General features: G+C 40.2%; 1 protein-coding gene across 2 annotated transcripts in view; it reads left to right on the forward strand.

The window, feature by feature from the left end:
• Positions 1-4,659: 4,659 nt before the first annotated feature.
• Positions 4,660-22,866, forward strand: part of pou6f2 (POU class 6 homeobox 2) — a 71,224-nt gene continuing 53,017 nt past the window's right edge. The window contains exons 1-3 of one of the 2 annotated variants that reach the window (XM_084939556.1): positions 4,660-4,828; positions 5,654-5,841; positions 21,774-21,871. In XM_084939556.1, the coding sequence (XP_084795682.1) occupies positions 5,670-5,841; positions 21,774-21,871 (270 nt within the window). In that variant the 5' untranslated portion in view covers positions 4,660-4,828; positions 5,654-5,669. Of the gene's footprint in view, positions 4,829-5,482; positions 5,842-21,773; positions 21,872-22,866 lie in introns of those variants that run through there. The other variant, XM_084939557.1, reaches the window with a different exon arrangement.

Genomic DNA, 22,866 nt, shown 5'->3' on the forward strand with positions numbered 1-22,866 from the left:
TATATATTTGCAGACTTCTCTGAACATGGTGGCTTTGGATATTGGTCGACTCGCCCAGTCCTCCGTCACTCTGCTGACAGCTGCTTGCCTGAGTCCAGATGAATGCCAAAGGTATGATTTGCCTCTTCTTTATTGAGATTGTCTCACACCCCTGTCTTGCCTCATCCATCCTCAGGAGAATCCTAATGCACTGATACCAAGGGGGAATAATTTTTTTTTCTTTACAATCTGCTTAGCAATGATTTATTGATTGCGGCTTCCACCCTCACAGAGAATTACCGATCCTTTTTGGGAAATCAGATTTTCACACCTTTCATGAGTGTGTATGTGGCGCAGGTCTCCAGAGACAGTGTGAGGGGAAACTGACTTTGAGGAGCAGCAGTGTGTGAATCTCTGCGGTGTCGCTCCTCTGCTGCTGCCAGTGGTACGCCCAATGGATGGCCCTGTGATTCTCTGCTTCTCTCTCCATCTCTCTCTCTATAGTTTTGCATTATTTATCGCTCGATAAATACAGTATCCAAGCTTGATTTGTTTTCATTCCCTTTCAAACCTCCAAAACATATGCTTTGCCCGCTCTCCCATCATAAACATGCAAGAGCCCCATCTAAAGTTTAAGCACCTCATGGACAAAAAAGTAAAATAGTAAAAACAACCCTCGCCCTCATAGGAGGAGTCAGATTAGTCCACCGAAAGCTTTGATGCTCCAGAATGTCAGCTCGGTGGATCGATCCAGCAGAAAACACACACACACACACACACCTGACCAATCAGAGGCGTCTATCTGTTGTGGACCTGCTGGGCACCGTGGTTTACAAGCTTCAAAGAGCTCCTTTTAATACACTGCTTTGATAGCCCTCAGCCTTCACTGACCCGCCGACCGTCCGCTGGGGAGCGTTTTAGCTTTAGTGGAGGAGAGAGGGATAACTGTTGATCATATTAACGAGCGCGAAAAGAAAAATCATCTCAAGTCTCAGATATTTACACCCCCTGACCCCACGTGTCCCGATAACAGTCTGTTAGATCAGCTGCAGATAAAATAATACAAATTGGCTGCATTTTTCCAAGAGTAATTTAACACTATTAACAGCACTTGTTGAGATTTAGATGCACAAAGGCATGAAGTGAAAGCATAGACAGAAGAACAGTTTGGTTAATAACCCTAAGGGGGAGACAAATCATCACCTAACAAACCACATTACACATCTCCATATGCTCGGCCATCACAGCACATCCACATATTCATAAAATATATAATGATCGCTTCAAAAAGTGTTGATACATTATTTCAGTGTAGACATTATATGTTTCATTTAAGGTGGAAAATAAAATGATTTACAAAATGTTAAAGAAACCTTATTTTAATCTTAAAGCAGATGAATACTCGCCGATATCAGGCGTTATTAATCTGAGCGTATGTGTCTGTTTGCATTACACAGGTCCAGAAAAAAATCAGATAATTAAAGTATTTACGTGCCTTTTACATCACTCATAGCAGCAAATGAAGCTGTTGTGTGTGATTTCTCAGAGATTGGAGAACATTTGTCACCTCGGAGAGTCATGTTAACTTACAGAGCGAGCTGATGGTTTGACGTTACATTAATGTTTAAGGACAAAGAAAGCATGAAAGAGAATTTTGTCTTTCGGGTGGATTATAAACCTCATTCTGTCGTGCGTTTTTCAGAGCAGGCTGGTGTGCTGCAGCCTGTCCCAGGTTGAAATCACCCTGCATATGCCTCCAGTATGTTGGAGATCATTTGAAGCTATTGAACTGTGCTTTAATTCCACACCTAATAATTACTCTAAACATGTTTTAACCTCTTGAATATTCTTCGTAATGCTGCTCAATAATAGTGTGTGCCCATTGTTCAAACATAATATTTAGATTTTATACTTTTCTGGTTCAACTAATCCCAAATAGCTAGGAGAAATTAAAAATGCATCCCAAACAAGAGCTCGGGTCTCGGGAGGTTAAATATTTATATATGTACAAAATTAACCATAGTTGTTAAAGTTTCAACAGACTGTGTGGTTCTTTTGCACTTTTCTTCCACAATGCAACTTTAAAAAACAAAACAAAGGAGCTTCAGAAGATTACAGAATATTTCATCTCCAGGGTTTTTTCAGTCTCACTTCATAAGGCTGGTTTTGTGAGAGAAAAGTTTGTTTTGAGACATATGGCTGCCACTAATGATCATTTTCATCATCAGTTTATCTCTAATATCTCTAACTTATTTCCTTTAATATTAAAATAATCATTAATTGCAAGGAAATACTGAGTGGTCCCACAGTGGGGTATATTACACGTTCACCTAATAAGTGAAAGAGACCCAGTTTAATCCCAGGAGGAGACACAATCCTCTTTGGGGTTGTGACAGGAAGAGCATCCGGCGTAAAAAGGAGCTACCTGCTGTGGCGACCCCTAGCTTTTTAAATACATGCATATGTTGAACATTTGAAATGTCTCACAATCTGTGTATAGCAAACAAAAGGATACAATTCTTACATTTAAAAATTCTGATCAGCAAACTTTTGCTGAACTAATCAAACTAATCTACCATCAGACAGCTGCTTTTCAAATGGACTTTCTACCTTTGTTTATGTCATTACACAGTAACTATGTAACATCTTTTTTGTTCAGTTTTAATTTGACACTATTCCTGTTTCTGAAACATCTTCATTTGTTGCTTTTTCCCCCTGTTGATAAGAAAGTAATGCGGTTTTGGAGTCACATATAATTTGGTATACTTTAAAACTACCAGAGATCATTTATTAATATAAAATGATGCCATGACAGTTACACGGGGTGTTATTTATTTATCTTTTCTTTCTTCGTGAACCAGGAGTGTTCACCTTGAGTGTTCGATCACATGCTGAAGACCGCCACCCAGTGACCTCTCACACTGGAACGGCACTGGTAAAACCACCAGCTCTAAGCTTGGATATCTGATGACACTCGGGACGCTCTGCTAACCACCGATTCGCCACCCACTGAGGGCTTTTGGTGAGCGTGAGGCGAAGAGCGGGGCATCAAGTGCTTTTTCTTGTTTCTGCGACCTGTTCCCGAGCCGAGGCCAGACTGGGTGAGGAGACAAACCTTCTCCGGTCTCTCCATGTCTGCTCTTGCCATCAGTAGCTCACGTTATTGCTAATCACAGGTCTCAGAGCTACTTATAATAATGAAGATAATCCGTTACATCCTTAGAAGCAGCAATGCAATTTCTGATGTCAACTTTTTAAATATCCCTTTTTTTATTATGTATTATTGTAACAAGATTAGCGTTATCTCATTACTCACTCAGCTTAAACGAGTTAAAAACATGCAGTTTGGTTGGAGTGACTGCAATAAAGCAAAGCTGGCTGTTTTGAAGTAATTAACAGCTGTGTGAGATGGTGAGAGATGTGTTGCCCCCTTATCCTGGAGCCTCAGAGGCCAGGGGAAGATTAGAGCTCTGATCTCATTCCCAGCACTTGTTTGGAGTCTGTCAGGAAGAGAAATGCCAGCATTAGAGAGGTAGCGCCACACTCCTGATATGATGAAATAAGGAGAAAAAGGGAAAGGGAAAAAGATGGAGGGATGGACAGAAAGGACCCTGCCCTTCTCTGAAGTGTCAGTAGCTTGTTTATTCTATTTTTCATCGTAGCTGCTGGGGCAAAGATTCCCATTTTTCCTTTTATTTTTTCCCCCCCACCTCCTAACAAAAACCACTGCTCTCATTTTTTATAGGTCTTGCAAACTCTCATGCCCCAGTGAAAATTACATTGTGAAACGGTAGAAATTTCAGGGCTGCCTGTGCTCTCCGCTGTCCCTCTGAGCTTTCAAACAGTCAACAGACTGTGAAGAATAAATAATAAAAAACTATTGATTATTTTGATGACTGCAAGATTCAATTAGGTATTAATTTTGCCCTCCAGTGGACCTATCAAGCAACTCAAAGGAGAGGAGCTAGGAGGTGGAGGTTGGGGGGGGTGGACCCACATGCATGCAGAGTGCGGCCAAGCTCAGACAGAGGGGAAAATGTGTTTACCTCGGCGGGCCGAGAGGTGCATTGATGCGCAGTGTCCCACATTTAAGTGCTGCACAAATGAAGCCCTGATGACTAGTGACATTGTTACCGGGATATGAGTATTGACCAGTCGGCTCACGTTTTTTTAACGACAACCTAAACTACCCCTATTGATTAACATTTTCATAGATTATCATGTGTCATATCAAAGAGGGCAGATTCTCGTGATGAGCACATTAAAAAGGCCCCTCTGGGTAGGAATTCATTGACCACCCTAATAGACGTTGTGGGGGTTGCTGATGGGTGCAGGGGGCGAGATAAGGCTCACCCTTCTTTTTCTTTTTTTCCTTTTCTGCGCCTGTATGAGCCGCATGGTCACCTGTCCTTTGCTCAGACGTATTTAGGTTGTACTCGATTCATAAATAAGAAAGAAGGCCGTAGTCCTGCTGCTCCGTGTCTGCGCCTCAGAGCCTGAGGTGGGATGAACGCTGTCTGAGGAGCTTTCCAGTGCGAAGACACAAGGAGGAAGGGACAGAGAGGGAGGGAGAGTGTGTGTGTGTGTGAACAAGAGAGGGAGAGAGAGGGAGGGAGGAGGTGACATCTCCAGGGTTTGTCTTAGGAAGCTACCTCAGGCTTGAACCTGTGGTGGCCATTCAAATGCAGGAAGGTTGAGGAGGCTGCTTCTGGTTCAGTAGAAAGCATGCAATAGCCAGTCCCTGTGCTGTGGTGGTTTTAGCAGGTTTTAGCTGCTGCTTTGACTCTTTTCAACATTTGGACTTTCCTTAAACACTTTTTCCCATCTTTTCTGCTGGAGCTTTGTCTTGGTAAGAGAAGTTTTTCCTTTTTAAGAAAGTTTTCCATAAAATGAAAACAAAAAACAGACTTAAATAGGCGCAAGTGCTGCTGTTAAATGATGTATTTTTAGCACACTGTGTATTTTCCTCAGTTTAGGCTAATACTTTAATCGCGTCACGTTGATGCTTCTCATTCTTGTTTTGAAGTGTTGACAAAAGAAAAAGAAAAGATAATAATTGGGATAAAAATTTGGGAACATCGGCGACTTCATCTCTTGTTTAGATCAGGCCTTAAGTTCACGTTGTCCCACTCTGCTGCGCGGTGTCACCCTTAATCTCATCTGTTGTCGCAAACTATGTGAAAATTGATATAATCAGCTGTGTGTACTGTCGCTCATATGTTCCTTTTAGATGTAGAATTAGATTTATTTCATTTATTTATCAGCGCACAGTCCATGGACCTCTTTGTAGACTGCTGTCAGCTTAGTGTTTGCTGAAGATGAGGCACATGTCAGGTAGTAATGAGCCCTTGGAGATGGATGTATCACCGTTTTAGGGCTGCAGGGTATAATGGCAAAGCCACGCGATCCGTAACAGTTCTTCACCAGGCAGCAGCCGGCAGTATCAGCGGGGTAGCACCAGCCTCAGATAAAAGAGAGAGCTGGAGAGGGAGGGAGCAGGAGAGAGAGGGAGAGTGATGAGTGAGCCATAGAAAGGAGAAGCTGGGTAGAGAGAGAGTGAGTAGAGGCATAGAGAAGGAGCCGGTGAGGGTGAGACCACGAAGCACATCTAACCAGGGGCATTTTCTCTTTTTTTTCCCCCCCTCTCCTCCCTGTTTCCCACCTGGGCTTTCAGCTCCCTCCAGGATCCGATGATTACAGGGCAGCTGAGCAAGCCGCTGCTCTCCCTGCGCAGCGACATGAGCGTGGCAGAACTCCGGGCGGACGACAAAGCGGCCACCCCAGACAGCGATCTGAACGACGAGCCCCTGCTCCTGCCCTCCGAGGCCACGGACAGAGAGGGCACTCCCAACAAGCTTTACGGTAAGTCAACTTACACCTCACGTCCGTCCGTTCTCCTTCACAAAGCTGCTGGATGAGGTCTGGGTGAGAACTGGTACAAGCAAAAGGCTTCCAGTGCTGGGACAGGTGTCAGCAGCGGCAAACTAAGTGCAGCAACGAGCAAGTGCTTAGATTTGTTAATGGTTAAATTAGTGTTAATAGAATTCATTCACCTATAGACTTCAGAAAATGTGCACAAGTATTTAAGCTGCAGTATATTTTTATTTTATTGCATGTTAGTCCTAAATAAGTTATGATTGGAGGGAAAAAGTATTTAATATTGTTGTGTATTTTATGAAAGCAGCATTTTATGGGTCTCTTCTATTATAAAATCAATTAAAAAGTTGATCTCAAACTGACTAATTTTTTCCAGTTAGAATATTTTTTGCTTTCACTCCAACTTCACATCTCTGAGAGTGTCTGATAATGTTATACAGTTCATCCTTAATCTAAATGGAGAAACTTGATTATTTATAATTTAAACAATGATGAGTTTTATGCAACTGATCCTAATTATAACATGCATTCTTCCCAAAATTATTGTATTAATTCTTAGCACATCACATATAAAATCACAGCGTCTGCATAATTGCTGAGACTTCTATTTTTTTAATGCTGCTTGTTTTTAGTCTAGAAGTTGGGAATTGTGCTCAAAATTAGACAATTTCTCAGTCAGCATGCTCATTATTTCTGCAGTTATCTCATTAATTGAGTGTTGAGACTGTTTGGGCTGTGTTTAGATAAGTGTGTGCTTTTTTAAAAAAAAACTCAATCACCAAGCCTCGTTATAAATCAATAAGCGTAATGACAGAAATAATCATTTTAGCTAGTTTTCTAATTATAATTTGTAATGAAAAATGAAAATTAGCTCTAAACTTTTGTTTTTCATCATTGCCTTTATTATCTGAATATTTGAAGATCTATTGTTATTTTTTCTGTCACACAGAGGCAAATTGAGATTACAGAATTCAATGGGAATTATGTACTTTTATCCATATTTGTGAGTTTTATCCATCTTCACATATTAAATTATTATATTATGGAGTTTATTTATTCTGCTTGATTCTTTTTTTGCAAAAGACCTTTTAAAATGTTCTAGAAACACATCTGAAGGATTTAAAAAGCTGATTATCTCATCATCTTAGTATTTAACCTTTTTTTATCTTTATTTTAATATTAGTTTATTATATTCTTTCTTTTTCCTTTTTCTTGATGTGGAAGAAAGCAAGTGACAAAATTCTCCTCTAATGGCTTCAGATGTTGGCACTGCATATTTATCCAAACTTCTCCTCAGCTTTTGATGGTCTGGAAGTTAGGCTGTCTCTGTATTTGTGGAAGTGGGTTTGTGTGTGAGTGATTTTGATATGTAATTGCTTTTTCTGGTGCAGTAAATAGTGCAACTTTTTTAAAAAAGAGGCGTTAATATGTTGAATATGTGTGTCTCTATCTGAATGTGTGTGTGTGAGTGTTGGAGGGGGGTGTGGAAGAAAGTATAGCAGCATGCCTATAGAGTGATGTGGCCAAATATTTGTGAATGAAACAAAATATGAATTTGGAGGAGGGCGAGCCAAATTTTACTCTCAGACCCAATCTGAGAGAGTTCGGTTGTCTTTCAAATCCTTATTTCAAGAATAACCCGAGGCTAGTCTTCTAAACAAGGACTGCGTTCTGCAGGATTTGTCTCAAAAGTGTTGCAATTTGGTTTAATAAGCATCAAGTTTCTCCTTTTTTCTTCCTTTCTGATCAGTTCTGTCTGAGTCCTCTCACTGCTTTTTATTTGTCTTTTTCTCTCACGTGTGTACACCAAAATATAATCAGATGCATTGCTAGGTTTTTTTTAATATATTTATTCGATGCTATTAATTTGCTTTGTTAATGGAGCAAATGCTTAGAAAAAACATGCATAGATCCAGTAATTCCTGGAGCACTACTTGATGTTTGCTGACGGTCTGTCATCATCGGACATGTGTCTAGTCGGAGCCGCTCTTCTTTAACTTGTGAATTTCGGGGAGACATTTCCTCTCTGCCCGGTGGCAGAGCCCTGGGCTGTGCCAGCAGCAGGTTGAGTTTGGGAACCGCTGCCCACACGACCTGTCAGGGAATGGCGAGGAGAAGTGGCGTAGTCATGTCCTCTGCTGTGAGGGAAGAAGTGGAAAGAGTGGAGGTGAGGGTAGGGGTGAGGGGTTGGAGAGGAAGAAGAGAATCAGCATCTTTCTTTCTTGAAACGCTTCAGGACTGAAAAGGAAAGGCATGGTGTGGTGGTAATTTATGCTCCTGCAAATGTAACTTTTTGGTATTTTTTAGTTTTTAAGTAATTCTTTTTTGGTATTTGCCATTAAGATTCATAGCAACATCTCTGATGTTTCTCCCAAGTCATCTTAGCCTAACACATGTGCCCAGAAAGGTTTAAATAAACTAGACTGTTTAACTTAATTCCTTAAAAGGTGACAAATTTGACCAATTTTGAGTGGATGAATAGTTTAAAGAGAGAAAGATCTTCACCAGTAATTAATAACTACAGCTTTTGTTGTCATTATGAGCTACATTTGCTTATACCCGTGTTTGCAGGGAGCTCTCGTGGCTGCAGAGAGATTGTATTAAGGTTCCAATTCACTATTCTATTATGATTATAAATGCTCCAACCTTGAGACAGGCCTTTAAACTCAGCCTTATATTTTTCAATGGTTTTCTTTATGTGTTTCAACTCTGTGTGGCGAGGAAGAAAGATAATGGCATACTTTCATTCCTCACATTCACAAGAAGAAAATACGACTTTGTTCTGTTTTACGCCTCTTATTTTGAAAAAATCCCTGACAGAATTGCTCCAGTTTTTTGATTGACAGACGTGCACGAATAGACGGCGCACTAATAGTTTCAAGGGAATGTAAATCATGTTGAGACTTCATTTGTTCCCCTGTAATTTAACCGAGTCTTTCGATTCATGATTCAAACAGTTTGAAATATAGTGACAGACTCCAGGTTATACAAGATGTTTTTTTTGTTTGTTTGCTGTTTTTTGGGGGGGGTGGGGGTGGGGGGAAGACTGTTGATAGCAAACAGCTTTTGCATCTCTGAGTATCAATATTAATGAGCGTCTGCACTGAGATGCGGTTACATGTGCCATTTATGTGTTTTTATATTTGTAAGGACGACAAAAAGCTAACTTTTCTTTCCCGTAGGCCTCGTGTATGACTTTTGCATTGTAGCCTTAATAATGTTTAAAAGAGTTTGTGCCAGAAGAAGTCAGGGGGAGACAATGACAGTAGCGGTCATGTTTGTCTACAGTAAATTGTCCATCTTCTACACCCACCACATGCTTACTGCAGTTGTGAAAGGGTCGTTCTCCTCCTAAAAGCTTGCCTGTGCAAATAGTCTTCCACTTCAGGTAACAGGGGCTACGAGGCACCACAAACATCCTGCTGCCTTGTATTTATTCCAAGTAGAAGTGGACATTAGGTGGGAAAGCTGTGGTTAGTAGGGCAAGCAATCTTTTTTTTTTTTTCCAGAGGACGAGATGGTGTTGGATGCGTACAGTTTCTGTCTTCTCTTCTCAAGCAAATCTCCCCCTTTCAGACATCAACAGACAAGATAATAAGACACTCAGAGCACAATTCGGTATTATATTCAGCAACCAAAGGCTCATCTCTTGTCAGTTTGCATTTACTCTCCCAAGGATGTGACGCTTCTATCATCATGCTGTCAAAGAGAGCCAGGCTGGAACGACAGGAGCACTCATTTCATACACTTACTGTCTACATGAAATGGTCTGCACTTATACGGATTCTGGCAAAATGGTGGAACATTTTCACAAAGGTCACCTAGAGGCACGCCCCCCTCCCCAAAAGAACAAAATGAATCTTCATTGATTCCCAGCGCTGGAGGTCATTCGGAACAGAAAGTCCAACCCGAACGGTACGTCTGCTGTAACGCACCAGCGTGCTGTTGGGTGTTTTCATTCCCAAATATAATCAGATTGGACTCTGGATTACTGATGCTAATTTCATCTGGACTGAAGTCCGACCACTAGTGGACTTTTGAAAAATGTGATTTTCATAGAAACATATCTTTAAATGTATATTGAGAAAGGAAAATTATACTATACTTCAGTATACTTTAGTTAGACAGTGGCATTGTTGGATAACTAGAATCAGCAAATCTGTGATAAATCACTTGGGCTCTATTCTGTACAGTTTAACACTTATACTCAAAAACATCAACCAAAACAAAACAGTCTCAGCTAACTGAAAGAGGCCCAATCTGCTCGATTAACAACACTGGCCATCATAACTGAGGGTAACCTTCTTATGTTAAAAAAGACAGTGTGAAGCAGCCTATAGTCAAGTGTTGATCCCAGCAAAGGGATGATTTAGGAATAATCCCAAACTAGAGTAGGGAATTCACATCCAGCTTGGTTATGGTTGCAGCTGTTGCTGCTACTTGCAGACACAGGAAACACAGGAAGTTGTTACTTTGTCTTATAAAACACACTGAACGGTGCCATTTCTGATATGTTCACTTTTAAAGTAAAAAGGAAGAACATCGTAATTTCTCCTTGAGATGTTTTCCCATTCTAGTCGCTGAGCTGTAATTTGGACGCCTATTTCCAAAAATAACATTTACACTTTAAAAAAAAATGAAGCCACACTCGAAGCTTCTTTGACAGGGCGTCAAGTCAGGTAGGAGGCAAATATGAGTAAACATTTAGTAAATGCAATGAAATTAAATTAAGCATGAAAATATTTAAAAAAGGATGTTTTTCTTCCAGAACACCTTTTTTCTGCATTTTGTTCATTCCTCATGTTTAGAAAGATAATGGATTAATCCTGGAAACCTATTGATGACGCACTTTTCTTATAAAGGTAAAATCAGACCATTAAGACAGTAATCAGATAACCTTAAGATACAGCTTATTTACAGCATCACAGGTAAACATATCGATTTGATGTAATTTCATTTTAACTACTTTTTAAAGAATTTTAATGTATCTGTTATCTCCAAGAAACTCAAAGAACGCATCTCACAGTTCTCTGATTCATGTTTTCCATCCATAGAGCCCCTCAGACAAATCTAATTTGAATCCAGGAAAGAAATCATATCCACTGATTATTGATTTGTGTCATTACAGATATTGTAGTACTCCTATTTTAATCACATTTTGCAAGCCAAAGGTTTCATCAGCTTTTCTCTTTAACCTTTTCATGATGTCAGCTTCACATATTTTGAGTTTGACGATATTTTGCCCCAAATTCATAATTTTACTTGTAATTGTCACTGAAGTTGAAGTTGTCATTTTGAAATGTATTTTAGGCCCTTTGATGGAAAAGTGTTTCTCAGTGTAGTGGACATATGAAAATATGACAATTAAAACGAATAAATAGCGAGCAGAGGTGAATCCTCTTCAAGAATTCTTAGAAAACAACCCAGAACAATGTTTTAAACTGGATTTGTAGATCGGACCTTGTTTCTCTGAATGCTTCCATACTTGGTGCTAGATATATTTTGCAGCTATGAGACAAAACAACTGTGTTGTGTAAAAAAAATCTCTTTCATGCACACATATAATCACACAAAGGGGCGTGCACAAGCGCACACCGCTCGAGGCACGGGTTCTTATTATTTTTGTGTAATCAGCTTAGCGAGCGGGATGCATGGTGGGAAAGGCAGCTTGCTGATGCAAAGAGCCTCGTAACGTTGTGTGGTGAGGTTAAGTAATAAAGTGGCGCAAACCCGCCGTTGAATGGGCCACGCTGAGTAAATAAGAGTGGATAAAGGAGGCCGACAGGGAACAAGTCTCTCCCCGGGAGGTGGATCTCATTATGGGGATTTCAGCTGTCTGCGCAAACTCTAAAACAAGCTTAATGCATGCCTGTAAAGCAGGTGTAATACATTTGCTAATGTGCCCGCAGAGCCCGTGGCTAGCGCAACACAATCAGTGCATGGCGAGGAGGACAGGGAGGGAGGATGAGCACAAGGCGGACTTCTTGTTTTTGCTACGAGCAGCAGCAAAGGTCATCACGTTTCTGATGCTTGTTTATGCAGAAATGACTTTGAGCAAAATGTAGAACTTCAAAATATCTGCCAGTTTAATTCTCCCCCATTCTTGGTTGGCTTAAAGTTGAGAAGATTGACTAGATTACAAGATCTATAGGTGGGCATCTGGGGAGAAAATAAATTGAATTTGAGTATGCATTTATTTTAGTTATCCACGTTCTTTAAGTTGGGAAATAATTTTCAAAAAAACAAAACAAACCATGCATGTGTAGCATCCACTCCATAACCAATATCTCTAAGCCTTTCATGTAGAGCTAACAAAGAGGCATCACATCTCCTGGCACGGACACGGTTTGTGTTGTTGAGATGTAATTGAAGCTGCAAGGGTCACATTTTCGGAATAGAAATTACAGTCTTGTCTTTGACTTGTGTGGCGTGAACTAGAGATGCATCCCAGAGCCCCTGTGTCCTTCACAAGCCTTTATTATTTATAACGCTCGCTCTTTGAGCAATGACCAGTACTAATGCATAACCTTCTGTCCTTCTGGCTGATTCGCTTCCTTTGAAACCAAAGATTGAGGCAGGAGAAGTGGGTGTATGGTGGATGAGGCAGGGGTGTGGGCGGGCGAAGGGGGAGAGCTAGTATAGGGCAGTGGAGATCCAGGCTATCGAGAAGTTATTATGTTTTTTTTCCTTTATATCTGAGGATGAGGAATAACACTGTGATGCTTCTTTCCTCCAGAACAGAGTTATGGACTTCAAAGCAATACTATTTCCTGACGTCCCTCCTTCCACTATTTGTCTGCTCCACCAGAATAATGTGCTAGGAGTGGTGGGCTGGGGTGGGGTGCCTTTTAGCTGTATGATTATTTGCTTGTTTCCACCTGTACCCACTCAGCTCTGTAAATATGGCCACAACAGGGCAATACAGTAAGAACTAATACTTTGGCCAGATAAACTCATTTCTAGATAAACTCCGTTTAGCTCAGGTTCAGTGGAGGTAAGATATACTTTTGTGCAGCCCGTATCACCTGATGTTATCCTGTGGTGATTGAGCCTGTGCTGCAGCGCTGCTGTGATCCATTGTTATTATACCTCTATGACAGAAGAAACGGGTGAGGAGTGGGGGAGGAGGAGAGGAGGCATTGAGGGGCAAGGGGTAGAAAGTGGGACATAGGCAGCATTAGCGCCAGATAGCCTGGGGGGCCGAGGCTGATGTGTCAGGCATGACATGTGGGTGTCTAGCCCCCCACACGTGCACACACAACTCATACACACCACGCTGGATTGGGCTCGCACCCCACCGGCTACTTCTACATGTCCTGCAGTTTACCAGATGCAGGTTTAAAAAAACAAAAGCCTCCTCTTAACCCGATCGTAGTGTGAAGATACAAGTTTGAAGCTCTTTAAGTGGGATGCATCAAAGTTTTTGTTATTTACTTCCCTCAGTTTACTTTAAAGTCAAAGACAAAGGTTGTTTCCAGTTGCTAATTTATTGGTCTAAAATCATCAGCAAATAGTAAAAAAGGAGTCATCACAGAAATTAAGGTTTAAATGTCTTGTTTTGTTCAACCAGTGACTTAAAATCCAGATTTATTTGTTTCAAATGATAAAAAAAAACAAAGAGAAGCTGAAATAGTTTGCAATAAACAGCTGAAGCCTCTATTTATCTATTGCAATTTTTTGCTTTAAAATGTTTTTAGCTTCACTTTAAGAACTGTAGGTTTACTATGTGGGTTTGTCTATAAAAACAAAGTAGAGTGGTATGATACTGAGTGCAAGGAAGGCCTTTTTTCATCAGTGGCTTGCAGGCTGCAGGCGGGAGAATCCTATTTACAGCAAATATCATTTAAGTAATTTAAGAGGAGGAGCAATAGTGAAGCAGGCATCTCCTAAAAGGCTTACAGCTCTCTAAGACTAGTCTTCATCGCAGCGTCCCTCCTTTACTGATGGCCTTAAAAGGATGAAGAATAATTTAGATTGTTATTTGCCTCTTTCAACCCTGAGCTAATCAGGTTGACATTGCTTTGGGAATGAGGAGGACGCTCCATAACAGATGTGCTCATGTGCAAAGTGTCCCAAGTCCCCTGTGAGGATGCAACACAAAAGCCCTCTTTTCCCCTTCTTTTTCTTCTCCTCCTCTCCCTTCTCCTGCTTCCTCTCGTCATCACACCATCTCTCCTTCTTGACCTTTGAAATGGGCATTGCCTCTTCTCACCAATTTACCTCCCTCTGGTCCCTCTTGTGCTTGTGCCGCTTCCATCCCCACTCCAGCATCAAGGGAGAGACAGGTAAGAGCCGAAGCAGAGCACTCTCATGTCAGAGAGCCTTTTGGTGAAGACCTGTGGCCATGAGTGAGAGCGTAAGTGTTGGAGCACACGACCCTCGCTGCTTTAAGCATTGTTTACATGCATATTCCTCACCCGTTCATCACAAACTGCAGGCTTTCTTCTACAAACTGAAGTGCACTGTTTTCTGTTGTTTTCATACATAACCTGTCGCCTTCTTTTGCGTCCACTTCCTCTTTGTCTGTCCTTTGAGATCTTCCTCATCTGCTTCTGGCTTAAACATGGCCTCAGAACAAGTCGCAGAACTGCTGAGGTGCAAAATCCTTTCTGTTTGGCACCACCTCCGACATAATTCCCTAACTCCATAATTCCACTTTGCGCCAGAATAACGAATGAGGTAGATTTTTTTTCTCCCCTGTAAGGTCTCCACCCTTGCGCGATGAGGAATCAGGCTTTAATGCGGGAGGCCCGGAGAGATTGCCGTGGCCTCTTCTCCCTCTTGCCCCTCGCTGTGCTCTTAATTAAGGAAATGACAGCTCTCCTAGCGGCAGCAGTAGCCATAATGTAGCTAATAGTGTTACCGGCAGACACTCAAAAGTCAGTCCCTGGTGATTTTCTATCCCCAGAAACACTATTGACCTATCCCTTGCAGCTTCTCCACCCCAGCCTCTAAACAGAGTATTACTTCCCTGCAGGTCCAGAGGGAGCCATCTGACTAAGAGCACCTGGAGTTATTGGCAGCAGATTACGCCCTGTGTTATTGTTGAGGGCTTTGGTGGGAGTAATGAAACACTGAGCTAAATCACTGGTGATTTTGGCTCTCTTGCATTCTACAAGGAGTTAAGTAAATCACTATAAAGCTTGCACTGCATATTACAGGCTGCTCTCTTCTATAAAGCACTGTGCCTTGGGTGTAACATTACTTTTTAGACTTTATTCCACGCTGCTTGAGATAGAAAAATGAAAGTGAAATGGTCTGTCTCTCTCGGCTCTCAGCGCAATGCCACATCAACTTTCCAAGTGGTATTAACAAAATCAATGGTCAAAGAATCTGGGACAATTGGTTGTGTATTGATGGAATTAAACCTTGTGTATGATGTAGCTTGTTGTCTATTTGCGCTCATCCTTTACGCTCCGACAGCCCGCATATCCCCGTCCAACATAAATGCTCCAAGTCAGCAGCGCAACACACTTTTGATGATGAAAACCGTATTATAGTGTCGCGTGTTGTCGCAGCGCCGCAGCAGCTCCGCTCAGCAAACAATTAAGGACGTAATTAACTTTTAATCTTCACTCTTGTTTTTTTCTCGTTTTTTTAAAATGTGAAATTATTTTCCATGGATTAGATTTCAGTGGAAAAATGATTGACAACATCTTAATAGCAAACACACGCACTCAGCCAGACATTTTCAAAAGGACCATTATAAAAATGGGGGCCGGCTATTCATTCTGAAGAGCCTGAATCGTTACCGGGCCTCTCGTACATTTGACAACTTACATAATGCATTTCCACTAAAATAGCTTAAGTGTTAAAGCTTCTTTTATGGGCAAAAATTGATTCATAAATGCACTGAGGCGAAAGCTAACGTGAACACAAAGCTTTCAATAACACCCACTTTATACAGACTGTCAATGTATGAAGCGGTTGCATTAGACAAGGTGGCGTGCTGATTGCTTTATGAAATCCAGGCTAATTGTTTTGTGGTGCAGTCCTTGGGGCTCGCTGCATTAAGACAGGCCGAATGAAGTCAAATAAATATAGCTCTTTGCCCCCCCGCCACCCTCCCTCCCTCAGCACCCACGTAGCCCTGAGAGGCCTTCTGCCTTGTGTGGCATTGAAAGTCACTCTCCAGTGGCCACTTTGGTGATCAATGACAGAGAATTTATATAGTGGTGGATATTGGCAATATTTCCATGACATAACTCACATCCAGCTGCACTCAGTGCTCTGTAAGAAACATAATTATTCCGCTTACATTTTTTTAAAAGAGCGAATTTGCTCTGATGTTCCCGTCATGTCACCGTCAGAAAGAGTTTGAATTTAATAAAGACTGCTTCGTGTAAGCAGTCAAGGCCACGAAGCCATGCATGTATGTACATTTGTGGGCTAAAGGGTGCTTTTGTTCCTCCAGATGAAGCTGTATTTTAAAGGCACTTTGCGCAGTTACAACGGCAATTAAAGCTGCATAGGAATTCATAAAGTAAAAAAGGAGATGTACCCTGAATGTCCTAGATAAATGTAAAGCTATGCTGAATGCACGACGCTTGTTCTTTCATCCGTTTGGCCTCTTCTTTCATCTCTCCTCACATCAATACATCCATTCATTCCATTTTATCCATTGTGTGACCTGTGTATAATCACAGCATCAAAGGCGTTTCTTTTCAGTAAAGGTTTGATCGAGATATACTCTATTTTTCCTCCTCTGTATGCAGCATTAGTCTCCATCTGGAAATACATTTAAGAATCATTCACGTTGGACAAGAAGATTTTTTTTATTTATTTATTTATTTTAGGGAAAGAAAAGCCAAACATGTACGTGAGATTTTAGTAATAAAGAAGAATTGAAGATTGACTCCCCGGGTATTTCTTCTGTCAGCTATTTAATTTAGTTAAAGAAATTACACAAATCCTTTGGGGGGAGATGTGCATGTGTATTTATTTATTATCGATTTCTTCCCCTGCGATAAACATGTTAACGTTACAGATATTTGCAAGGGGGATGAAGCTTTCTAAGTTATTGTGAAATGATGCAATGAAAGGCATCAACGAATCGTTATTCATTAAGTCTCCCGCACTGTTTATCAGATAGAATCCATTATTCACAACCAGTATCTTAACTACAGTCATCAGCCCCACTCTCTGGAGCTTATAGGTGATTTTATAAAGTGTTGTTCTTTCATTATTAGATGAATATCCTCATTTTGCTAATTGACTTTGTTATGATGGTAATTGGATAATTCACTGGCGGAGAAGTTGCTCAGTAGCACTACTGGGTGTGTTATTGTTATCACAGCGTGGCAGCTGCATTTAGAGAATTGCTTTGAGATGCTTGGAAAGTTTGAGTTGCAGTAAATGAAAATAAGGCTGTTTCAAGTCTGGAGGAAGGAAAATTGCTTTCATTTGATAAGGTTCAAACTGAGAATTAACTGCTTGGAGACAATACGGCTAATGACATCCAGTGCAACAATTTATGGTCCTGTAATATTTATTCTCTGCATTTCCAAATAAATAACAGCAGATTATGACGGCTTTTGTAGTATCTCTGCTTTTTATTGACTGTAATACAGCCACAAAGTATTTCCTGTATGTTCAGACTGATCTTAATTCCAGATACTGAGTGCACAGGGTGGGGCCGGGCATGGCATGATCTGTAATGGGTGAAATAATTGGTGAAAAGAGACTGGCTTGTCAAAAAAGCCACTGCGTCGCGAGGTTGATAAGCGAGAGGATGTGGACCTTTATCGGGAAGCAGGGCCAGCCAGCCAGAGGTAGAAACCAGCTAGAAAAGCAGGCTCCCCCTTGGGCTTTCACATCAACCATCAAATGCTTGAGGTTCATTTGTTGGGTCATGCCATTCACCAATTATTTGGATTTTATGCAAAGATGAAATGATTTTAGTTGGCGGAGGAGAGTTTTAAAATGTACTGCATAAATATACTTGACAGGCAATAAGATCTTGCTGGTTGCTATTGAATAGTACGTTTTGTATGAGGCTTTTATAAAAGTACTAGAAACCACTGCATGCCCAGTATATTTAACAAAAAACGAAAGCCCGTGAATAAAAAGACACAATGCATCAGGGATGTATTCTTTATTTAAAAGCTGTGATATTCCATTGAAGAAAATCAATTTTTTTGAGTGGAAATGTGATAAATTTTTTTTTTTTCAATTCATTGCCGACATTGTGCAGTTTAGCAAGGTTTTGTGGCCTTCAAATCCATTTCCACATGATTGGTTTGATTTCATCTACCATTATATTCAGGGGAAGACTTGTTTTATGAGGAATAAAGTGCATTTAAAGAGGTGTGTTAACTTTTTGTGAGGCCTTTTGTATCTTACATTCAAAACATGGTCGGGTTTATTAAATTCCACATGACATGTAACCTCTTTTTGTGTACATCTGAAATAAGTAAGTCAGTTTTATTGTGCCTGTAAATTTACTTGGTAACTATGAGTAATAGAAGTATGAAAACCTTTCAATTTTAAAGCTCATCAAAAAAAACAGGAACATTTTAGTCTATTGAGAGACTACAAAAAAAGTCTTTTTCTTTCTTTCCACCACAGGTTGTCCAGTCCCACAATAGCACTGCAACATATTCAACACATAGTTCAGCTTTCAGATGTTGGTTAAATTATGCAGACATGCAGCTCTTAAGTCTGTTTAAGGATCAGCAGAATAGCAAGACTCATTCAGTTTTCTCATAACAAACAACAGCTGCTAGCAGGGCAATATCAGAATATCAGATTTTCTCTTGTAGCCAAAAGACTGCATGAAAACAACATTTTCCTCAGATGAGTCACCTTTAATGTTGTTTATTGTCTATTTGCTTTCATTTCTGCAAGTGATTCACACTCATAATACGAGTGTAGGGAGAGATTCTGTGAGTATAACAGTGCATAAGAGCAATAATTATCATAACTGTATTGTTAACATCAAATCAGCATTTAATTTTCTAATATCATGGTTATTGTCACTTCTGGTATAACGCAAGCCCCCTGACTGATGCCTGTCCAGAGAAATATGACACATTTGTGGACAAATTGACAAAGTGTCTATGACCCGCAAAGTTAAACGGTCTCTTTTGGGGTGGAGATACAAGATTCATATTGTCTAGCCAATAAAAAGAGGCAAAACTGGAAGTGACAGATTTGAAAATGTTTAGATTTTCTTTGGGAGAGGATTAGATGCTCAGGTTAAGTGTTTTGGAGACAAAGTTAGAGACAGAGGATTCATGGATGTAGGGAAGGGGGTCATGCAGAGAGTTGATGTGACCGAAGGCGATGCTTGGGATATAGAGAGATATGGAGGCAAAGGGAAAGGGAGCAGCCAAATGAAGATCTAAAGAAGATCCAATGAGATGTCAAGATGAAGAAAAATATCATTTTCACAGGAAACATGAAGCAGGTGGTCAATGTTTGGTTTGCGGGGCTCTAAATGACCTTCAAACCAGCCAGCTAGCAAAACCTGGTTGCTTTGGAAGCATACTAGCTGTCTCTCATGGTACCATGGCTGCTGGCTAGGTCCAGGATTTGTTCAAAAAACAGCAGTTTACCCGCAACATCCTGAGTGCAAATGAAATATATAAAATCAAAAGTTTATTTATTCAAAAGATTATTCTTTAAGAAAAATATACTTCCATATACTTCCAGATTCCATATTTTTGGCATAAATATGTTTTTGAGTGTAGAAAAATAAAGTACTGCTTATACAAAGTAAATATTTTCTTCATGCTCAGCATATAATTGTAAGAACAAGACTGGATTTTAATATGAATTAGCCACAAAGCTTAAAATGCATAGCGTTAGCGAGCACTTACACCTAAGTTCATCCAAAAAGAAAACATCAAACATAACATCAACATTATGTTTTTTTGTATTTCTCCACTGTGGACAATGTGAAATATTGCAGGAAGTGACACAGCCACAGTGCAACAAAGGCCAATTATTGCCAGACGTCTTTATTAAAAAAAAAATGACACCATCTTTGACATAATGTGACATATTTGTGACTAAAAATAAGGAGCTGTCAGTTCACGGTGAAGCTTTTTCAGGCCTTTATTTAGAAAAATCAGACTTGAAAAGAAGTGAGCCATTTCACCTCATTGAGATAGGCTAGGTACAGTTGTTCAGATCTAATGAGAAACCTAAGCAGACATCAGTTTTGAATCAAATATTGCTGAACCCTAACTGATGCATGATAGCATGAGGCATCTAGTTTGTCCCAAAAGTGTCTGCTTCAACTCAAAAAAATGAGCAGAAAAAAATAAATGAATACAGAAATCTCTCAGGTGAAATCCACAGAGTTGATTTAACTTTGGCAGAAAAAGGAAGTTCTCACATACACTCCAACTCTTAGTAAGTTGCAAAATAAGAAAATTCATGACATGGTTTTCATGACCTGTAGACTAACTACATTTATAAGGCACTTTTAATTTAAAAAAAAATCATGTATTAATTATCTGCACACATGGTACTCAGAGGAAGCGCGCACATTTCCCATAGTTTTTAGAAATTACTAAACTAAACTTTGTAAAAAGAGACAAAAAAAAATGTCCTTTACATAAAAATCAATCAGAGCTGAAAAGGAAAGGACAGGATGTCACGCTGATGACATTTCTTTTCTTCAAATTATTATACAATGGAAAAAAGAAAAAGAAAAATCCTCTAAGAACCATCACTTGATAAAGATGTCTCCAAATAGAACTCGCAAATACCTCGGATAAGAGCTTGAAGGTCAATCAGAGGCATCTTTGTTCACTCAGGTTAAGGTTAATATTATAAAACGTGCCATCAATAAGATTAATCTATGAGTAGAAATCTACTGTATTGACAGGAAGACTGTAAGAAAGTGAGGGACCTTGTTTGTAATAGTTTTGCAAGATTACATTTCTGCAGCGCTACATTAACCAACTTATTCAAAACACATTAATCCTCTGAACCATGAAACTGCTTCTTTTCAACTCTCATATTTGAAGTCTTCTCATGAAAATCAATAGAAGGTTACTGTGTGTGTTGGGCCTTGTTTATCAGGTGTTTGTCAGCTTCTTTGATGTTGTTTTTAAGATCGTGTAATTGTAAAATCCGCACTTCTTGCTGCACTTTATCCTGATTTTTACTGCAGGGTCTTTCGGGGTTTTTTTTCTTTTTAAATCGCCAGAGTCGGATAGTAAATATTTAGGATCATTTAAGATTTTTCAAGAAGTGCCATTAAGTCTTTGTGTCAATAATAAGGCATCACATGATCTCCATATCATCAGGGTCAAAGGGTGAGGGTCAAATCAGCCTTTTGGACCTTTTAGAGCAGTCCACACTCAGAGGACTGCTGGGAGATTCTCTCAGATAGGGATTGCTTTGATAACCAATCATCGGTGCCCTTTATTTTCCCTGCAGCCATCAGCAAGCTTATTATCATGTCCCTGTCTGCTCCGCTCCACTCTGCCCTCATAGCAAACAGGTCTAATTGTGTCTCATAGCTGCAGGCCCAGAGCAGGGGGGGTGGTGGTGGGTTTAGATGAGTGATACTCAGTGATGTAAATGGCTGAATAATGTGGCCCCTGCATTTGTGGTGGAGCTCTATCTCTCAGCGGTAATCTAGGCCATCGGGGACCCGCCAGTATGCATCATCCCCCATCAATGAGCCTCTCCGCTGGTTGGTAATTTATTCAGTGCTACAGCGGTTATTGATAAAGCACTTAAATACAAATTCCACCCCCCCCCACCCCCCTTTCCCCAGCTGCCCTCTTCTGTTCTGTACGAGACTCTATGTTGTAACATCGCAGTGCGCCGTGTGCTGTGCATTTATCTACTTATCCAGCCTGCCTCTATCTCAAGTGGATTTCATTTTTGTTTGTTTGTTTTGTTCCCTTTTTCTTTGGACTCTGCTACATGGCTCTCTCTGCCTGTTGCTCTTTCAGGAGCTCGTGACGGATCGGTTCAATCTGACACCAGCAGCAGTCCCTCCGAGCAGAGTCAGCTGGGCCAGACTCACCCAGCATACCCAATGGGTCCACAGGTGAGTGAGAAGATACACAAAAATCTGAACACGGGCTTGATGAAAACCTTTATTATCTTAAAAGTTAAAGACATTTACACGATGCAAGCTGGGATACTCAGCTAAATAAGTTGGATTTCTCATAAAGCTGACAGACTGTAGGTAGGATTTAATTAAAGGAAAACTAATAAGATATTAGACAAATAAAAGTAAAGGCATTTGCACTTTTCTGGCATTTGGTGAAGTAGTGTCAGGAAATACGCTGACAAAAAAAAAGGTAAACGAGGCTCTTCAAATGCACAAAGAACATATTTAACCCCCCTGAGAACCTTCCTTCAAATGTTAATTGTTCTTGAAATCATCCAGTTTAATTAAATAATCCAGACACAATGCTTTAAAAAAAAGAGAGATCTTTAGTCATTGTTTGCTAAGAATTAAACGCTCAAATGTCTCCCCCATCTTGACTGTTTCATTAGTTTTCACTGACTGACTGCACTTTAATTAAATATTATAAAGAATTAGGCATGAAGCATATGTATGGTACCTTAGAAAACTTACAGAAGTACAGAAAAAAAACTCCCCATTTCTTCTAGTTAGACGCTGAAGGCTTTATTTTTGCTGTATTAAAGTTTTACTGTTTTTACAATTGCGGTGCCAAATTTCCAACCAGTTCTATACATTTCCACTCATTTTTTTTTGCCGCTGGTGCTGATGATGTCAGAGGCTGTAGGAGGAGCTGCTGCAAGAAATTCATTAACAGTTTGAAAGATGAAGCCTAAAACTTCTGCTACATAATGCTGTGTACTGTTCAGTTCTCGAGCCTGTTCTCAAAAGGAACCAGCTCAGTGGATAAGAGATAACTCTACGTCCTTGACAGCTTTAATTAGACTCAGAGTCTCTAAAAATGATCCTTTTTTAAATTAATTGATCTATTTTCTTTGTATTTTTAGTAAGCGGGACAATTTCCGTGGCCAATAATGTCTTTCTATCTATTTTATAAGGCACGCTTTTATTTT

This window comes from Perissodus microlepis, chromosome 9 (assembly GCF_051167445.1).
Source record: "Perissodus microlepis isolate ML-2025 ecotype Zambia chromosome 9, ASM5116744v1, whole genome shotgun sequence".
Lineage (NCBI taxonomy): Eukaryota > Metazoa > Chordata > Actinopteri > Cichliformes > Cichlidae > Perissodus > Perissodus microlepis.